This window comes from Ostrinia nubilalis, chromosome 5, assembly GCF_963855985.1.
Source record: "Ostrinia nubilalis chromosome 5, ilOstNubi1.1, whole genome shotgun sequence".
NCBI lineage: Eukaryota > Metazoa > Arthropoda > Insecta > Lepidoptera > Crambidae > Ostrinia > Ostrinia nubilalis.
In genome coordinates, this window is record NC_087092.1 from 16,648,646 (window position 1) to 16,663,503 (window position 14,858).

Below are 14,858 nucleotides of genomic sequence, written 5' to 3' on the forward strand. Positions count from 1 at the left end.
GGGAACCGCTGCCTTAGTGGATTCAGGCTTATAGCATTAGCTGACCCTTCCATACATGGCGCCCAGAATGCGCAGGCGAAGATGAGAGACATAGATTTTGACAGGTAAGTTACTTATTATATCGTCGATCCATAATTTCGGTGTCTACGTGCAGCGATGCCGTGCCGCGCACGCGACTTGTGGCTTGCTGTCTCAGTGGATTCAGGCTTATAGCTCTGGCTGACCCTTCCATACATGGAGCACAGAACGCGCAGGCGAAGATGAGAGATATAGATTTTGACAGGTAAGTTACTTATTATATCGTCGATCTATAAATTTCGGTGATCTACGTGCAGCGGATATAGCATGTTGCCTTAGTGGATTCAGGCTTATAGCTCTGGCTGATCCTTCCATACATGGAGCACAGAACGCGCAGGCGAAGATGAGAGATATAGATTTTGACAGGTAAGTCAGGTACCCATAGACTTTGATTAGTGAGCGTTACAGAAAACATAGACAACATGCGCTTGTATCAGATTGGTAACGAATCCATTTGCCATGTATCGAGATTGCGGTGTATGAAATTGAACAGTTTAATTGTAGCGCGCATTGACGCTCCTCCTACTCTACTCTTAGGGATATCGATTTTGACAGTAATAGTAGGACCCATTTAGCTGATTGTCATTAGTTTTTTTGGTAACCTTTTTGACAGATTTTTGAGACATACATTTTGAGCTCATATCTAAATTCCATTTCTCCAGCCCGTGGCCGGAAGACGGCATGGAGTTCACGACTCTGTGGGCGCGCGGCGTGCAGCTGGGCGTGGCGCAGTGGCAGCTGCTGCTGCGGGACTTCCCGCAGCCGCTGCTCAGCTGCCGCGGCCTGCGCATGTGGGGCACCGTGGCCGCCGCCGAGGACCAGCCACCGCCCAGAGGTACGTTGTACTAAAGCCCGGTCTGTAAGAGCACGTAGAATTTTGTCCAATGACCCCTAGCTACCCATCCTTATCGCTCGCGCGTAATTATGTTGCTGTGGCACTCGCACACTCACTGCGGGCGCCCGTCGCACAGTCGCGACAGCAATATAATTACGCGCGAGCGATAAGGATGGGTAGCTTGGGGTCATTGGACAAAATTCTACGTGCTCACAGACCAGACTATAATATCATCATCATTAGGCCTTTTAAGCCTTTTAGTGTATTCTTAGTTGAAGTGTATGTGATTAAACTGTACCTGTGTGATTAATCTAATATTGTTATAAGCTGCAATGCTCCATGATGAATAATTTTACTAATCAGTGTTTCTCAATGCAAGTGAATGTATTTTCTGTGGAGTGGAGACGAAAAAAATGTGTTTTAAATAACCAATCAGATTTCGTCGTTTCCACATCTCTCAGCTCAGATTCAAGCTGAGAGATCTGATTGGAAACGACGAAATCTGATTTGTGTGTCGGGCGGACACACTGAAGCTGACTGGCGTCTGTCTGGCGGGGCGGACGGCCTTGCACGCCTCGTGTCTCGTTCCCCGCTGCCTTCTCCGCACACCCGAAAGCGACATACGATTCGTAGACAGCAATAGACTGACAGCTGACAGCTACACATAGCTCACATCTCTCCGCTCCGCTTTGATGGAAACCGGGCCATAGGATGGCCAGGCGGACGACCCTTTCTAATTTATCACAGAAAAATCATTATGCTCCACTTCTCACGCTAGGCAGATGGGTTGGGGAGGCTTGATGTTCACATGTTTGTCCCTTATTCGCCTCTTATGACAGTCACAGAAAGAGAGGGGGTGGTCCTATTCTACTCTGCCGAAACCACACGATTATATCCATGCATTTTTGCAACAGTTCTGCTGCTGGGAACAGTCTTATAACTTTGTGAACGTAATAAATTGTGTGTTCCAGCGGTCCGCACGGTAACAATAGACCAGGGCGCGCCGTGGGGTCCGTACGAGCTGGAGCGTAGCATGATGCCCCTTAAATGGTACTACGACCTGTGCTGCGAGATGGCTCAGTACAGCTACGCCTTCGGGCCCTGTTGGGAACCGGTCATCGCGCACTGCAACCTGTGTGAGTAGAAAAAGAAATGGCTATGTTAGTTTTAGGTGTCACTAAGGTAGACGTACACGTGCACTGTTCTCCAACGTATGACAACGTCATTCATCGAACTAATTACTGTACTGTACATGAAAAGCTTAAACATTTGCATGAAATTTGTTTCAATCGATTTAAAATGTACAATACTACAGTCTACTCGATAATTTTGAAAACTTAAAAAATATGGTTGTTTGAAAATTTTAAATAACTTGAAACATCGAACTGCCTAAGACATTGAACCCACGACCTTTCGCTTGCGATGCGACTCTTAACGCTAAAAATTAAATAAATATGGTTGTTATTTGTTACCCGTCGGCCCTGCAAATGTGGATAGCTCTTATAACACACGATCACTAACTCATACCATCGATTCCAGCTTTCGACCAAGTGTCCCGGCCCTCCCTGGACCCCTCCGCACCCTTGGCCTGGTGGGACAAGGTCCGGCTGCTCATGCACGGGCGGCTGACGGCCAACATCGCGCGCTTCACGTGCCTGCTGCACGTGTCGCTGGACCCCTACAACACCACCGAGGAGATGGAGCTCACGTGGAGCGACCTGGTGCTGGACTGGACCAACGGTGAGCGGCAGCAAGGTCCCGGCCCCCCCTTAAGCTCGCTAGTCTGGTGGAATTTTTCAGAAAGAAAACATCATTCTAGTTTTGAAAGCCTGCCGAGTACTCCAGTGAACAGGTCTGGAAAAACAGTAATCCGGCTCGAAGGACCATTAACATGTACCGTGAGAATAGTACATCCAAAGAATTGCTAAACAAAATACAGTCTGCCCTAACATTTTGCGTGTTTGAAAATCGGTAAAAAATTTAGTCAGTAAAATAGTGCCGTCAGTCATCTGCTTGGTTTATGTAATTCCTTACGAAACTTTAGACCGTGATTTTGTACTGTGTAACCTTGCGGTGGGTCTTCGAGCATTGTGCCAAGATCTTCCAGCGATTCTGCCATGACCACAATATCGTCGGCAAACCGAAGGTGAGTGATGTACTCGCCGTTAATGTTTATGCCGAATCCTTTCCATCCCAGGAGTTTGAAAGCGTCTTCCAATGCAGTGGTGAATAGTTTCGGAGTTGCGGTGATTTTGTAATGTGTAACCTAGTGATTTTGTGACTCATACATAATATAACCACTCTTCCCCCCCAGGCAAGCTCGGCTTCCTCGGCGAGCTGAACGTGTTCGTGCGCACAGCGAGCAAGTACGACGATTGCCGCGTATTACGCGTGCCGGCGTTGCGGCTGTGCGCCAAGCTCGGCTGGCAGTGCGTCGGCGACCCGCGCGACCACCACGCGCAGGCGCCTTGCGCGCCCACGCGCTTGCCAGAGTACTCAAGCAACCAGGTGTGTGGAAACCCTAAAGCCTTATTACTAGATTACTCGATACTCAAATAAATTACTCGACTAGTGCCAAGCTCGGCTGGCAGTGCGTCGGCGACCCGCGCGACCACCACGCGCAGGCGCCTTGCGCGCCCACGCGGTTGCCCGAGTATTCTAGCAACCAGGTCTGTGGAAACCGTAAAGTAATTTAGTAAATTTAGGTGACACGTGAACACCGTGCCTGCCCGCTACTCCAACAACTAGGTCTGTGGAAACCCCAAGGGACTATGCTCCCGCTCGGTCGACGCGAGTCATCGCCAGCGTGGACGCGCTGAAATACTGGAGCTTGTTATAATTAAGAGTTTGTTGCTATATGCCGTAATTTAATCATATGCTTACAACGATATGGTTATGCTAACTTTTGGCACTTGCATACAAAACTACGAAGCGGAAATGTCGCTGTATGCAATCTTCATGCTCCAACGATAGTCGGAAGTCACGAGTTACGAAGCTACGAGTACGTGTGAGGCACCTAATATTGTAAGGCTTATAAGTCAGTAAATGACATTATAAGAATATTTACCGCGATAGTTATGACATCGGGACAACTTTGAGGAGTTGTAAAGATTCAGATTCCTAATTTGATTAAAATAAACTTTTGTGTGTGTGCGTGTCTAAAATAAAATGTAATTTTCAGGAACACGACTCTTACCGCGCATTCCGGTCTCAAGGGCTAGATATCCATTTGAGTATGGAGACAAAGCCCATAGACAGGGATGGACCTGTGCTGCTGCTTTACGGGAGCACTTTAAGGTAAATTTTGAAAAGTTACGCAAGCTTTTTGAAAAATCAGTTAAAAATACTTAGAAATACTTGGTCTGCCTGGCTAGCTACCATTATCTTTCCAACTCTGTCGCCATAACAACAATGTAAAAAGCATATTGTTTTTCGGCAGTTTAAGGTAACATACTCAGTTTTTTTGTCATTCATTTCGGATTAGGATCATTTCCACTTTTGGTCTGACTGTCATTTTCAATCAGATGAAAAAAAGTAGGCCGTTGTAGTAAATAATAAACTTTTTTCAGGTGGTTCGAGAGCCTGAAACTGATTCTATCAGGGGTAACGCGGCCGACGCGGCGCGGGCGCGTGTTCAACAATGTGCGCCCGCGCAAGCCGCAACTTTCGCGTCACTACCGCAACGTCAGCGTGTCGCTCACGCTGCACAACCTGCAGGTAAGGGAAATGATTAATTTTTGAACTTAAGGCTAAAGAGATACAGTTCAAAATCCATCCATTTGGTGTCTGTGTCATTCGAAGCACGGGATTGTTTTAAAACAGACGATTTTCAGTCAGTGTTTAACTTTACTGCAACAAAAATAGAAACAAATTACATAAATTGATTTTACCTTGTGTGCCATTGTATCCCAGTGGATCCAAAGTCTAATAAGGCTGAAATGACGATAATGTTAAATGCAGAAACTAAATTCCTTCATCCGCGTAGGTGTGTTACTGTTCATAGATGCGCTGCAGTGTCATCAAGATGTATACAATGTTACGGAGGCTGCTTCTGTAAGTTTGAACGGTACTACTACAATAGAAGCAACCAATAAAAATAATTTTTTTCGTGACTCAAAGTGAATATAGATTTAATTTAATGCATTTAAACACTCAAAGTATAACATCTAAGGTCGACCAATTATCCCTATTAATGCATGAAGAAAAAATGGATGTGTGCTGTTTCAGTGAGACGTTTTTGAATGATGAAGAAGTAGAGATATTTCAAATAGATGGATATAAAAAGGTTGCTCATTTCTGCCGTAAACGTAAAAAACGTGGTGGGGTTGCAATCTACACTAAAAATTCATTAGACTGCTATGAACTAAAATGGATTTCAGAAATGTCATTAGAAAGACATTTCGAGTGTTGTGGTATCCAAATACGAGGCTTAAACTATCTAATAATATGTATCTATAGGACACCAGACAGTAATCTAGATATCTTCTTCAACAGTTTAGACGAATTACTTACTAGACTAATAACTAGAGTAAGAAACCGTTTTAAAAGCGTCTTCATTTTGGGCGATTTCAATATAAATTTGCTTGAAAAAAATCACAAAACTGAATTGTTTTTAAACATATTCAGATCATTTAAATTCCATCACACAATTAATGTACCTACTAGGATAACTGAGCACTCACAAACGTGCATTGACAATATCTTCACGAATAAAAAACACTATAACGTAAAAATTCTTGATTTAGGCTTATCCGATCATACTTGTCAGTGTTTATCGGTTCCCCTTAATCGTAGTTTCACTGAAGGATATTGGTATATTTTCAAAAGAGACCCAAAGTGTTCCGAAATATTTTTGAAGTATATGTCACAAATATCGTTTTCAGATGTTTATGATCAAACTTGTCCAAACAAAGCTTATAACATGTTCTTAGAAAAGTTTTGTTTAATTTTTAATCTTTGTGTCCCTACAAATAAAGTTAAAATTACATATAAAAGAACACCAAATTGGAAAACAAAGGGTATTGTAGTGTCTAGTAGGATCAAAAGAAAACTATATCTAAAAAATAGGAAATCAAATTGTGCAGCCACTAAAACAAAGTATAAAACATACTGCAAAGTCCTAAAACTAGTTACAAGACAATCTAGAATAATCACTAATAAAACTTACCTACATCAGAGCACAAATAAAAATAAAGCCACTTGGGAACTAGTAAAACAAAATACAAATAACACTAACAACATAAAAGACACGCTAGAGTCGCTTAAAAAGGACGATATTGTGATTGTCGATCCCTCTGACATAGCTGAAACAATGAATGACTATTTTGTTAATTGTAACAATACTACACAGTCCGTGACAGAAGTGCATTATAAGCCTATAACAGAATCAAACTTACACAGCATTTTTATGTCACCAGTAAATAGCTCTGAAATAAAAAACATAGTAAAGGGACTAAAAAACAAAAAAAGTACAGGTTATGACAACATTCCTATGGCAAAAATAAAATCAAGTATTGACTTCATAGCTGAACCTTTGACACACATTATAAACTTGACTCTTGAAACAGGAATTTTCCCAACTGAACTAAAAAAGGCATTAGTAAAACCTCTCCACAAGAAAGGGCCTAGAGATGAAATTGGTAACTATAGACCTATAGCTTTGTTATCTAATTTCTCTAAAATATTCGAAAAGGTTATATCAATAAGGATCACTTCATTTTTGGACAAACATAATACATTACATTCTAACCAATTTGGATTTCAGAAGGGTAAAAATACAACAATGGCCATATTTAATATACTCAAGCAAATATGTATTGATGTTGATAGGAAAAAAACATGTATAGGACTGTTTTTGGACTTATCAAAGGCATTTGATTGTGTAGTGCATAGAATTTTATTAAAACAGCTCGATCATATAGGAATCCGTGGGCGTGCCTTGAGCTTGATGGAGTCATATCTCACAAATAGAGTTCAGGCGACCATACTCGACAGTTATGACAAAAAATCAAAGACCATTAAACGAGTACAGTCAATTTATGAAAACATCAATCTTGGAGTGCCGCAGGGCAGTATTCTGGGACCTCTTCTATTCCTAGTTTATGTAAATGAATTTCCTCGTGTCATAGACCATTTGTGTGTCATGTTTGCTGACGATGCCACAATATTCATGTCTGGGGACAGTGTGAGTGGAGATAACTTAGTTAACGAAATATATAGAACACTAAAACTTGTAGTAAACTGGTTGCAATCCATTAACCTGAAGGTAAATTTAGCCAAAACGAAATTAATTGAATTTAGAAATTATAAGAAAAGGCCTTTGGACTTAAATATTGTACTAGATGGCACAAAGATCGAGCAAGCGTCTGAAATAAGATTTCTGGGTATCACTGTTGATTCTAATATAAATTGGAAGTCACATATTGATAAAATTAATAATAAAATCTCAAGCTGTTGTTATGCAATATCAATATTAACAAATATAACATCTATTGAGGTTGCTAAAACTGCATATTACGGATATGTCTATCCTATTCTGACATACGGCATAATATTTTGGGGCAACTCCGTTAACATTAGCTCCACTTTCATTCTTCAGAAGAAATGTTTGCGGACCATTTATAAAATAAATAGATTTGACTCATTAAGAGATATTTTTAAGTATCATAAATTTCTAACTCTTACTTGTATTTACATTCTAGAAACAAGTTTATTTGTAAAGAATCATTCTGAGCATTTCCGTAGAAAAAATGAGATGAAACATAATTTAAGACTTCAGCATAAGTATGACATGTGTATAGTGAATTCCTCGAGCTATATCCTTAGCAAAAGTGTATTTGTAATGGGCATCAAAGTGTTTAATAAGCTACCCGTTTTTATAAAATCTTTAGAGGGCCCTAAATTTAAAAGAACGCTCAAGGACTGGCTACTAACCAAATGTTTTTATGACCTCAATGAATATTTTAATGACAAGTAAACTAATGTAAAATTGACATGTAAATGAAATGAAATCCAATTAATGTAATAATTTATGACTACTATAATATTATACGTCCGAAATTAATTAATAATTTTAATGACAAGTAAACAACTGTAAAACTGACATGTAAATGATATTAAATCCAATTAATGAAATAATTTATACTACCAAATATTGTACGTCCGAAATGGACAATTCTGTTGATACCTTGACATGCATGTATTATTTTTAACAACCAATGTACTAACACAGAAAAGACAATAAATGATTATCTTATCTTATCTTATCTTATCTTATCTATGATATTTAGATGATGAGATGACGATTTGTAAGCACTATTTAAATAAAGGAATTTTGACTTTGACTTTAATGAAAACAATGAAATATAGAAACAATCTTCCTTCATCCTCGCAGGTGTTCTACTGGTCATCATCATCTATGCAGCGAGGCATCGAGATGCTCGGCGTCCGCGTGACATGCGGTTCCAAACACCGGTTGACTCTAGTTCCGGCCGCCGACGGGTTACTGCGGCGTCCCCGAGCTAATTGGACCACGGTGTATATGAACTGTGATTTGAATGACGCGGAGATCTGGTTGAAGACCACCGCTGCGGTGGCTGAGGACAAGGATAATGATGCGGTAAGTGTTACCATGTGTATGCGTGTTTTTAGGATATCTGAAAAAGTAGCTGTGTAGTTGTAATGAGTTGTTTGGGGAGGTAGCAGGATCTCCCTGGTGAACCACGTTTTAATGAAATATCTATCAGTTGTGACATGTGACGTTTATATGGGCGTACTTTTTACGAGAACGAGATTGAAGTTTCTGGGAGAGCAGTGGACTGTCATTGGTATGATGACGATAATGAAGGGAGGATATTGTCGTTTACCCGTTGTTGTAGATGAGCGACGAAACGCAACATGAAGCGATGCGGACGCCACGTAATGCGACCAATCTTCATGTGACGTCTGTAATACGCGACTACGTAGGCCATTACCGACTATCTGGTGTTTTCGCGTCGCGTCATATTGCGTTATTTGTATTATTGCGTTTTTCGTCCAAATAAGTGTTCTTATACACGAGCCGCTCATAGCCGATGGCAGTGGCAACGCCAGCTGTCGCATCCTGTACAAGAGATAGAGAGTTACAACTGCAGCTAACGCCACCAGTCGGTGGCATTAGCTGCAGTTGCAGGCTGGCCGTCGACGAGTCGACAGCTGCCGCCAAGAGGTGGCGACAGCTGCCGTTGCCACTGCCGTCGGCTATGAGCCGCTCGTGTATAAGAAGCCTAAAACAATGGATCAGTGAGTCGTGTTCTCACTACGCATATTTTAAAATTGACACTATTTTGTCCCAGAACTCGTCAGTCCTCCGCCCGCCAGAAGTAGAGAAGTGGTACTGCGTGTCAGTGCGGCGCGTGTCTTACGGGCGCGAGGCGGCGGGCGCGGGCGCGGGCAGCGCCACGCACCGGCTGGCCGTGCACGACCTGCGCGGCGCCTGGACCAAGCTCAACCGCGACCTCGCCTTCGCGCTTATTGACACCTACATAAAGACGCAGGTGGGTACTGTTTAGACCTCATTCTAGCGTCGTCTGACGTCATCATCCTGCGCAGCGTCGACGGTGAGCACAGCGGAGTGAGAAGGTGGCGTTACTTGTCTGAAACTAATGCCTTGGTCACACGTACCGAGTAAACCAGCGAGACAGTGCTCTCGGCCAAGTACTCGGTGTTTATTTTGTACAATTCGGTTGGTATCGTATGGAGACAGTAATCTGGCGAGACAGTGCTCTCGGCCGAGTACTCGGTGCGAATGAACATAGCACCGAGTGATCGGCCGAGCAAAGCGGCGAGGCAATAGCTCGACTCCCGTTCTACTTACTAGGGCGAGTGTCCACCCTCCCGCTTCCTCGCACTGTCTCGCCACTCGCCACTCGGACAAATGATTGACGTCACGTCCACAGATTAGAGAAAAAAAATACCAACCGAATTGAGAGCCGCCTCCTTTTGTTGAATAGAACTGACTGCTAATTTCAGAACACGTGTGAACAGCTACTCGTTTACATCACTGTCTCGACCGAGTAAACATTTTACTGTCTCGCCCGTTTACTCGGTACGTGTGATCAAGGTTTTAACGTGTTGGTGCGGACGCGACACTATCTCTGCGCGGGTGCTGGCAAGATGGTGACGCTCGAAAGACGCCAGTCCTCCGCCCGCCAGAAGTAGAGAAGTGGTACTGCGTGTCAGTGCGGCGCGTGTCTTACGGGCGCGAGGCGGCGGGCGCGGGCGCGGGCAGCGCCACGCACCGGCTGGCCGTGCACGACCTGCGCGGCGCCTGGACCAAGCTCAACCGCGACCTCGCCTTCGCGCTTATTGACACCTACATAAAGACGCAGGTGGGTGTGGTGGATAGATAGAAAGTATTTATTTGTCTTAACAGGTTTCATTTCATTCCGGAAGACGTAGCGTGGGCAGGCCTCCCACTAACCGACGATCTGGTGAAGGTCGCGGGAGGTGCCTGATGCGAGCGGCGCAAGACCGGTCTTTGTGGAAATCCTTGGGGGAAGCCTTTGTCCAGCAGTGGACGTCTTTCGGCTGAAACGAACGAACGAACGAGGTTTCATTTACAGTTTGTGTCGAGACTTATGTTGTTTCGATAGTGTACGCGAGCGACTACTTAGTCAAGAAAAAAAAGCAACGCGTGGACGCGTATAAAATGAAAGTATTATAGACTGGTAATTACTATGATAGGCCGTACTGTTTAGACTTCTCACATTCTAGCGTCGTTTAACGTCGTTGTCTCGCCGGCGCCTGCGCAGCGTCGATGCTGAGTTTACTGAGGAGGTTGCGTTACTTGTCCGAAAAAACCTTACGTTGGAGTAGACGCGACGCTAGCATTGCGCAGGCGCCGCGCTCACACGACGCCGACGCTTGAAAGACGCTAGTGTGGGGGATCCTTTAGTGCGGCCGGGCTCTTTGATTGTCATCTGTCTTTATTTTGACTCCTCAATAGTGTCTTTGCAATGGAAAGAAGTTCGATCCTTTAAAGTCTATTTTCTTCATTTCAGCAACTGAAGAAAAATTTGTCGACAAAAGCTTTAAAAGAAGAAGAGAAACCGAACTCGTCCCCGAAGAGAGAAGCAGATGTAGTGTCTCCACCGCCATCCAACGCTCAGGTAATTGAAAAACAAAATGATTTTTTCCAATCAGCATGGTTGCAAATAATTACTTATGTTCTTTTTGGTATTTCATAGTTACAAAGCGCTTAAGCGCTACGTTTTTCCACCATGTTTCAGCGTTGTACCATGACGGTAGTTAACCATAAATAAAATTGAGCGCCAGCGATATCAGTGAGGCTCTCTCATGCGCGGCCCGTTATGAAATAACTTGCCGCTATAAACCTTTGAGCTTGTCCAGATGACGCGTTTCGTGCATGAGCGCGTTTACACCTTATGCCGCACCAGCAGCGGTACAAAGTTTTTGGATTTATATCAGAGTAAATACAAATGAGTAGGTCATCTTCATAGAAACGCACCGAGCGCGGTTTGTATGTGAGCGCGCCAATATACATATGCGGCGCGCACGCACACACTGACAAAATTCGGCGCAACCACGACTAGCTCCCGGATAATCCCCGCTAAATTTTGTCAGTGTGTGCGTGCGCGCCGCATACGTGTTGGCGCGCTCACATACAAACCGCGCCCGTGCGTTTCTATGAAGATGACCTACTCATTTGTATTTACTCTGGTATCGCGTACGATATAACATAACACGTTTAAATGGCATTGTATCCCCAGTGTCAGTCCGCCAACACATCGGGCGCGGGCGAGGGCGCGGGCGGGATGTTAGCCGCCCTAGTGGCCGAGGCGGGCGGCGAGGCGCCCGTCGTGTTCAGCGACGAGCTGAGCGGCGACGCGCCCGCGCACCCGCCGCCGCACGCGCACCACAAGCAGCTGGACGACGACACGGCGCACACCGCCTTCCTCAGTGAGTGCACTCGCACAGTGTCGGCCGACACACCAGGCGGGCGGCGAGGCCCCGTGGTGTCCAGCGACGAGCTGAGCGGCACAAGCACCACAAGCAGCTGGACGACGACACGGCGCACACCGCCTTCCTCAGTGAGTGCACTCGCACAGTGTCGGTCGACACACCAGGCGGGCGGCGAGGCGCCCGTCGTGTTCAGCGACGAGCTGAGCGGCGACGCGCCCGCGCACCCGCCGCCGCACGCGCACCACAAGCAGCTGGACGACGACACGGCGCACACCGCCTTCCTCAGTGAGTATAGTAGCGTCATGCAGTATCATGGCGACTAAAGTCTGTTCGCCGAGAGTTGATAAATAATATGAAATGTCTTGCAATAGCGACTGTCGCTTAATTATCGCATTCTGTATGGCGGGCGTCGTTTGTCACAACGCGCACTAAGTACCATGGTACGAGCCACGCAGCTGTCGTCAAAAATAATTAGCGGGCCGCAATTTATAATGAGTTTAGAACCTCTGATATTTAATTTTTTTTATCAACTCTCGGCGAACAGACTTTACAGCTAGAGGCGCGAGTGAGTGCTCGGCAGGTGATACGGTGGCGCCTTAAATCATAAATCAAGCGCATACCGCCTTCCTCAGTGAGTAGTAGTAGGTAGTAGTGTGTCGCAGTATCATGGTGACTACAGCGAGAGGAGCGAGTGAGGACTCGGCAGGTGATATGGTGGCGCACACCGCCTTCCTCAGTGAGTGCACACGCACAGTGTCGGCCGACACACCAGGCGGCGGCGAGGCGCCCGTCGTGTTCAGCGACGAGCTGAGCGGCGACGCGCCCGCGCACCCGCCGCCGCACGCGCACCACAAGCAGCTGGACGACGACACGGCGCACACCGCCTTCCTCAGTGAGTACACACGCACAGTGTCGGCCGACACACCAGGCGGGCGGCGAGGCGCCCGTCGTGTTCAGCGACGAGCTGAGCGGCGACGCGCCCGCGCACCCGCCGCCGCACGCGCACCACAAGCAGCTGGACGACGACACGGCGCACACCGCCTTCCTCAGTGAGTACACACGCACAGTGTCGGCCGACACACCAGGCGGCGGCGAGGCGCCCGTCGTGTTCAGCGACGAGCTGAGCGGCGACGCGCCCGCGCACCCGCCGCCGCACGCGCACCACAAGCAGCTGGACGACGACACGGCGCACACCGCCTTCCTCAGTGAGTGCACTCGCACAGTGTCGGCCGACAGAAACGAGGAGATCCGCAGGAGAACCAAAGTAACCGACATAGCTCGCAGAATTGCTAAAAATCAAGTGGCAGTGGGCGGGGCACATAGTTGGTTGGTTGGATGGTTGGGGCAGGAAAGTTCTCGAGTGGCGACCACGGGCTGGAAGACGTAGCGTGGGCAGGCCTCCTACTAGGTGGACCGACGATCTGGTAAAGGTCGCGGGAAGAGCCTGGATGCGGGCAGCGCAGGACCGTTCATTGTGGAAAACCTTGGGGGAGGCCTTTGTCCAGCAGTGGACGTCATTTGGCTGAAACGAACGAACGAACGGTCGACACATCAGGCGGCGGCGAGGCCCCGTGGTGTCCAGCGACGAGCTGAGCGGCACAAGCACCACAAGCAGCTCGACGACGACACGGCGCACACCGCCTTCCTCAGTGAGTAGTAGCACAGAATAATAATAAGTACTACGTACAGAAGTTTTACTTCGCGAAGGTATTTAAAAAAATGTATGCTCAATGTCATTAACAATATGGTGTAATCTAGCCTGTCTCAAGAGTCAAGCACTATTTTGTTGACAAACGTCAGTGATCGGCACTGCGCCGAAGCTATAGGGCTGACTTCGGTAAAATGATGTGACGTGAGGTGCCAAACTGCGGAAAATGGCGGAGGAAATACATGATTTAGCATGAATTATCATGTATAATATTAACTACTTATTTACGTCTCAGTGTCTTGAGGCAACTTAAAAAAGTACATTCTGTGTTTTTATTATTATTTAGGCAGTTAAATACTGCACAGTATTTAGTACACCATTTTCTTTATTTTCTTCCATCATTCACAAGAATACGCGTGCGTGAGTCAATGTTCGCTCGTATGTGAGGCCTTGTCGAATAGTATCCTGTAGGTGGGCCATCGTGCGTGTTTTGTTTTCAATGTAAACTCGCGGAGATGAACAGGCCTGGTAGTAGGTAGTAGTGTGTCGCAGTATCATGGCGACCACAGCGAGAGGAGCGAGTGAGGACTCGCCGGGCGATATGCGCACACCGCCTTTGATCATAAGTCAAGCGCCTACCGCCTTCCTCAGTGAGTACACTCGCACAGTGTCGGTCGACACACCAGGCGGGCGGCGAGGCCCCGTGGTGTCCAGCGACGAGCTGAGCGGCACAAGCACCACAAGCAGCTCGACGACGACACGGCGCACACCGCCTTCCTCGGTGAGTAGCTCTCAGAAAACCGGCGTGAAGCAGCGCTGTGTTTCGCCGAGTGAGTGAGGGTACTGGAGGCCCAATTGGGGGGGAAAGGGATTTAAAAGGTTGGCAGCACACTTGTGACTTCACTGATGTTGCGGGTGTACTTGGGCGACGGCAATTGCTAACCATCAGGTGATCCGTCTGCTCGTTTGCCTCCAGTCACATAAAAAAAAAGCACTTGCACCAGTGTCAGTCGGCCAACACATATCGTCACGCAGTATCATGGCAACCATAGCGAGAGGCGCGAATGAGTGCTCGGCAGGTGATAATGGTGGCGCCTTCAATCGTAAATCAAGCGCAAACCACCTAAGTGAGTAGTAGGTAGTAGTGTGTCGCAGTATCATTGCAACCGTAGCGAGAGGCGCGAGTGAGTGCTCGACAAGTGATATGGTGGCGCACACCGCCTTCCTCAGTGAGTACACTCGCACAGTGTCGGTCGACACACCAGGCGGCGGCGAGGCCCCGTGGTGTCCAGCGACGAGCTGAGCGGCACAAGCACCACAAGCAGCTCGACGACG

The 14,858-nt window shown here is 46.5% G+C and overlaps 1 protein-coding gene across 1 annotated transcript in view; it reads left to right on the plus strand.

Annotated features, from left to right (window-relative positions):
* The window catches only part of LOC135072087 (protein hobbit), a 57,334-nt gene that overhangs the window by 10,811 nt on the left and 31,665 nt on the right, over positions 1-14,858 (plus strand). Inside the window, exons 19-30 of the mRNA XM_063966036.1 lie at positions 741-913; positions 1,885-2,049; positions 2,453-2,653; positions 3,228-3,421; positions 4,095-4,210; positions 4,483-4,630; positions 8,307-8,531; positions 9,247-9,447; positions 10,954-11,061; positions 11,683-12,160; positions 12,555-12,748; positions 12,804-13,080. Coding sequence (XP_063822106.1) covers positions 741-913; positions 1,885-2,049; positions 2,453-2,653; positions 3,228-3,421; positions 4,095-4,210; positions 4,483-4,630; positions 8,307-8,531; positions 9,247-9,447; positions 10,954-11,061; positions 11,683-12,160; positions 12,555-12,748; positions 12,804-13,080 — 2,480 coding nt within the window. The remainder of the gene's footprint in view (positions 1-740; positions 914-1,884; positions 2,050-2,452; positions 2,654-3,227; positions 3,422-4,094; positions 4,211-4,482; positions 4,631-8,306; positions 8,532-9,246; positions 9,448-10,953; positions 11,062-11,682; positions 12,161-12,554; positions 12,749-12,803; positions 13,081-14,858) is intronic.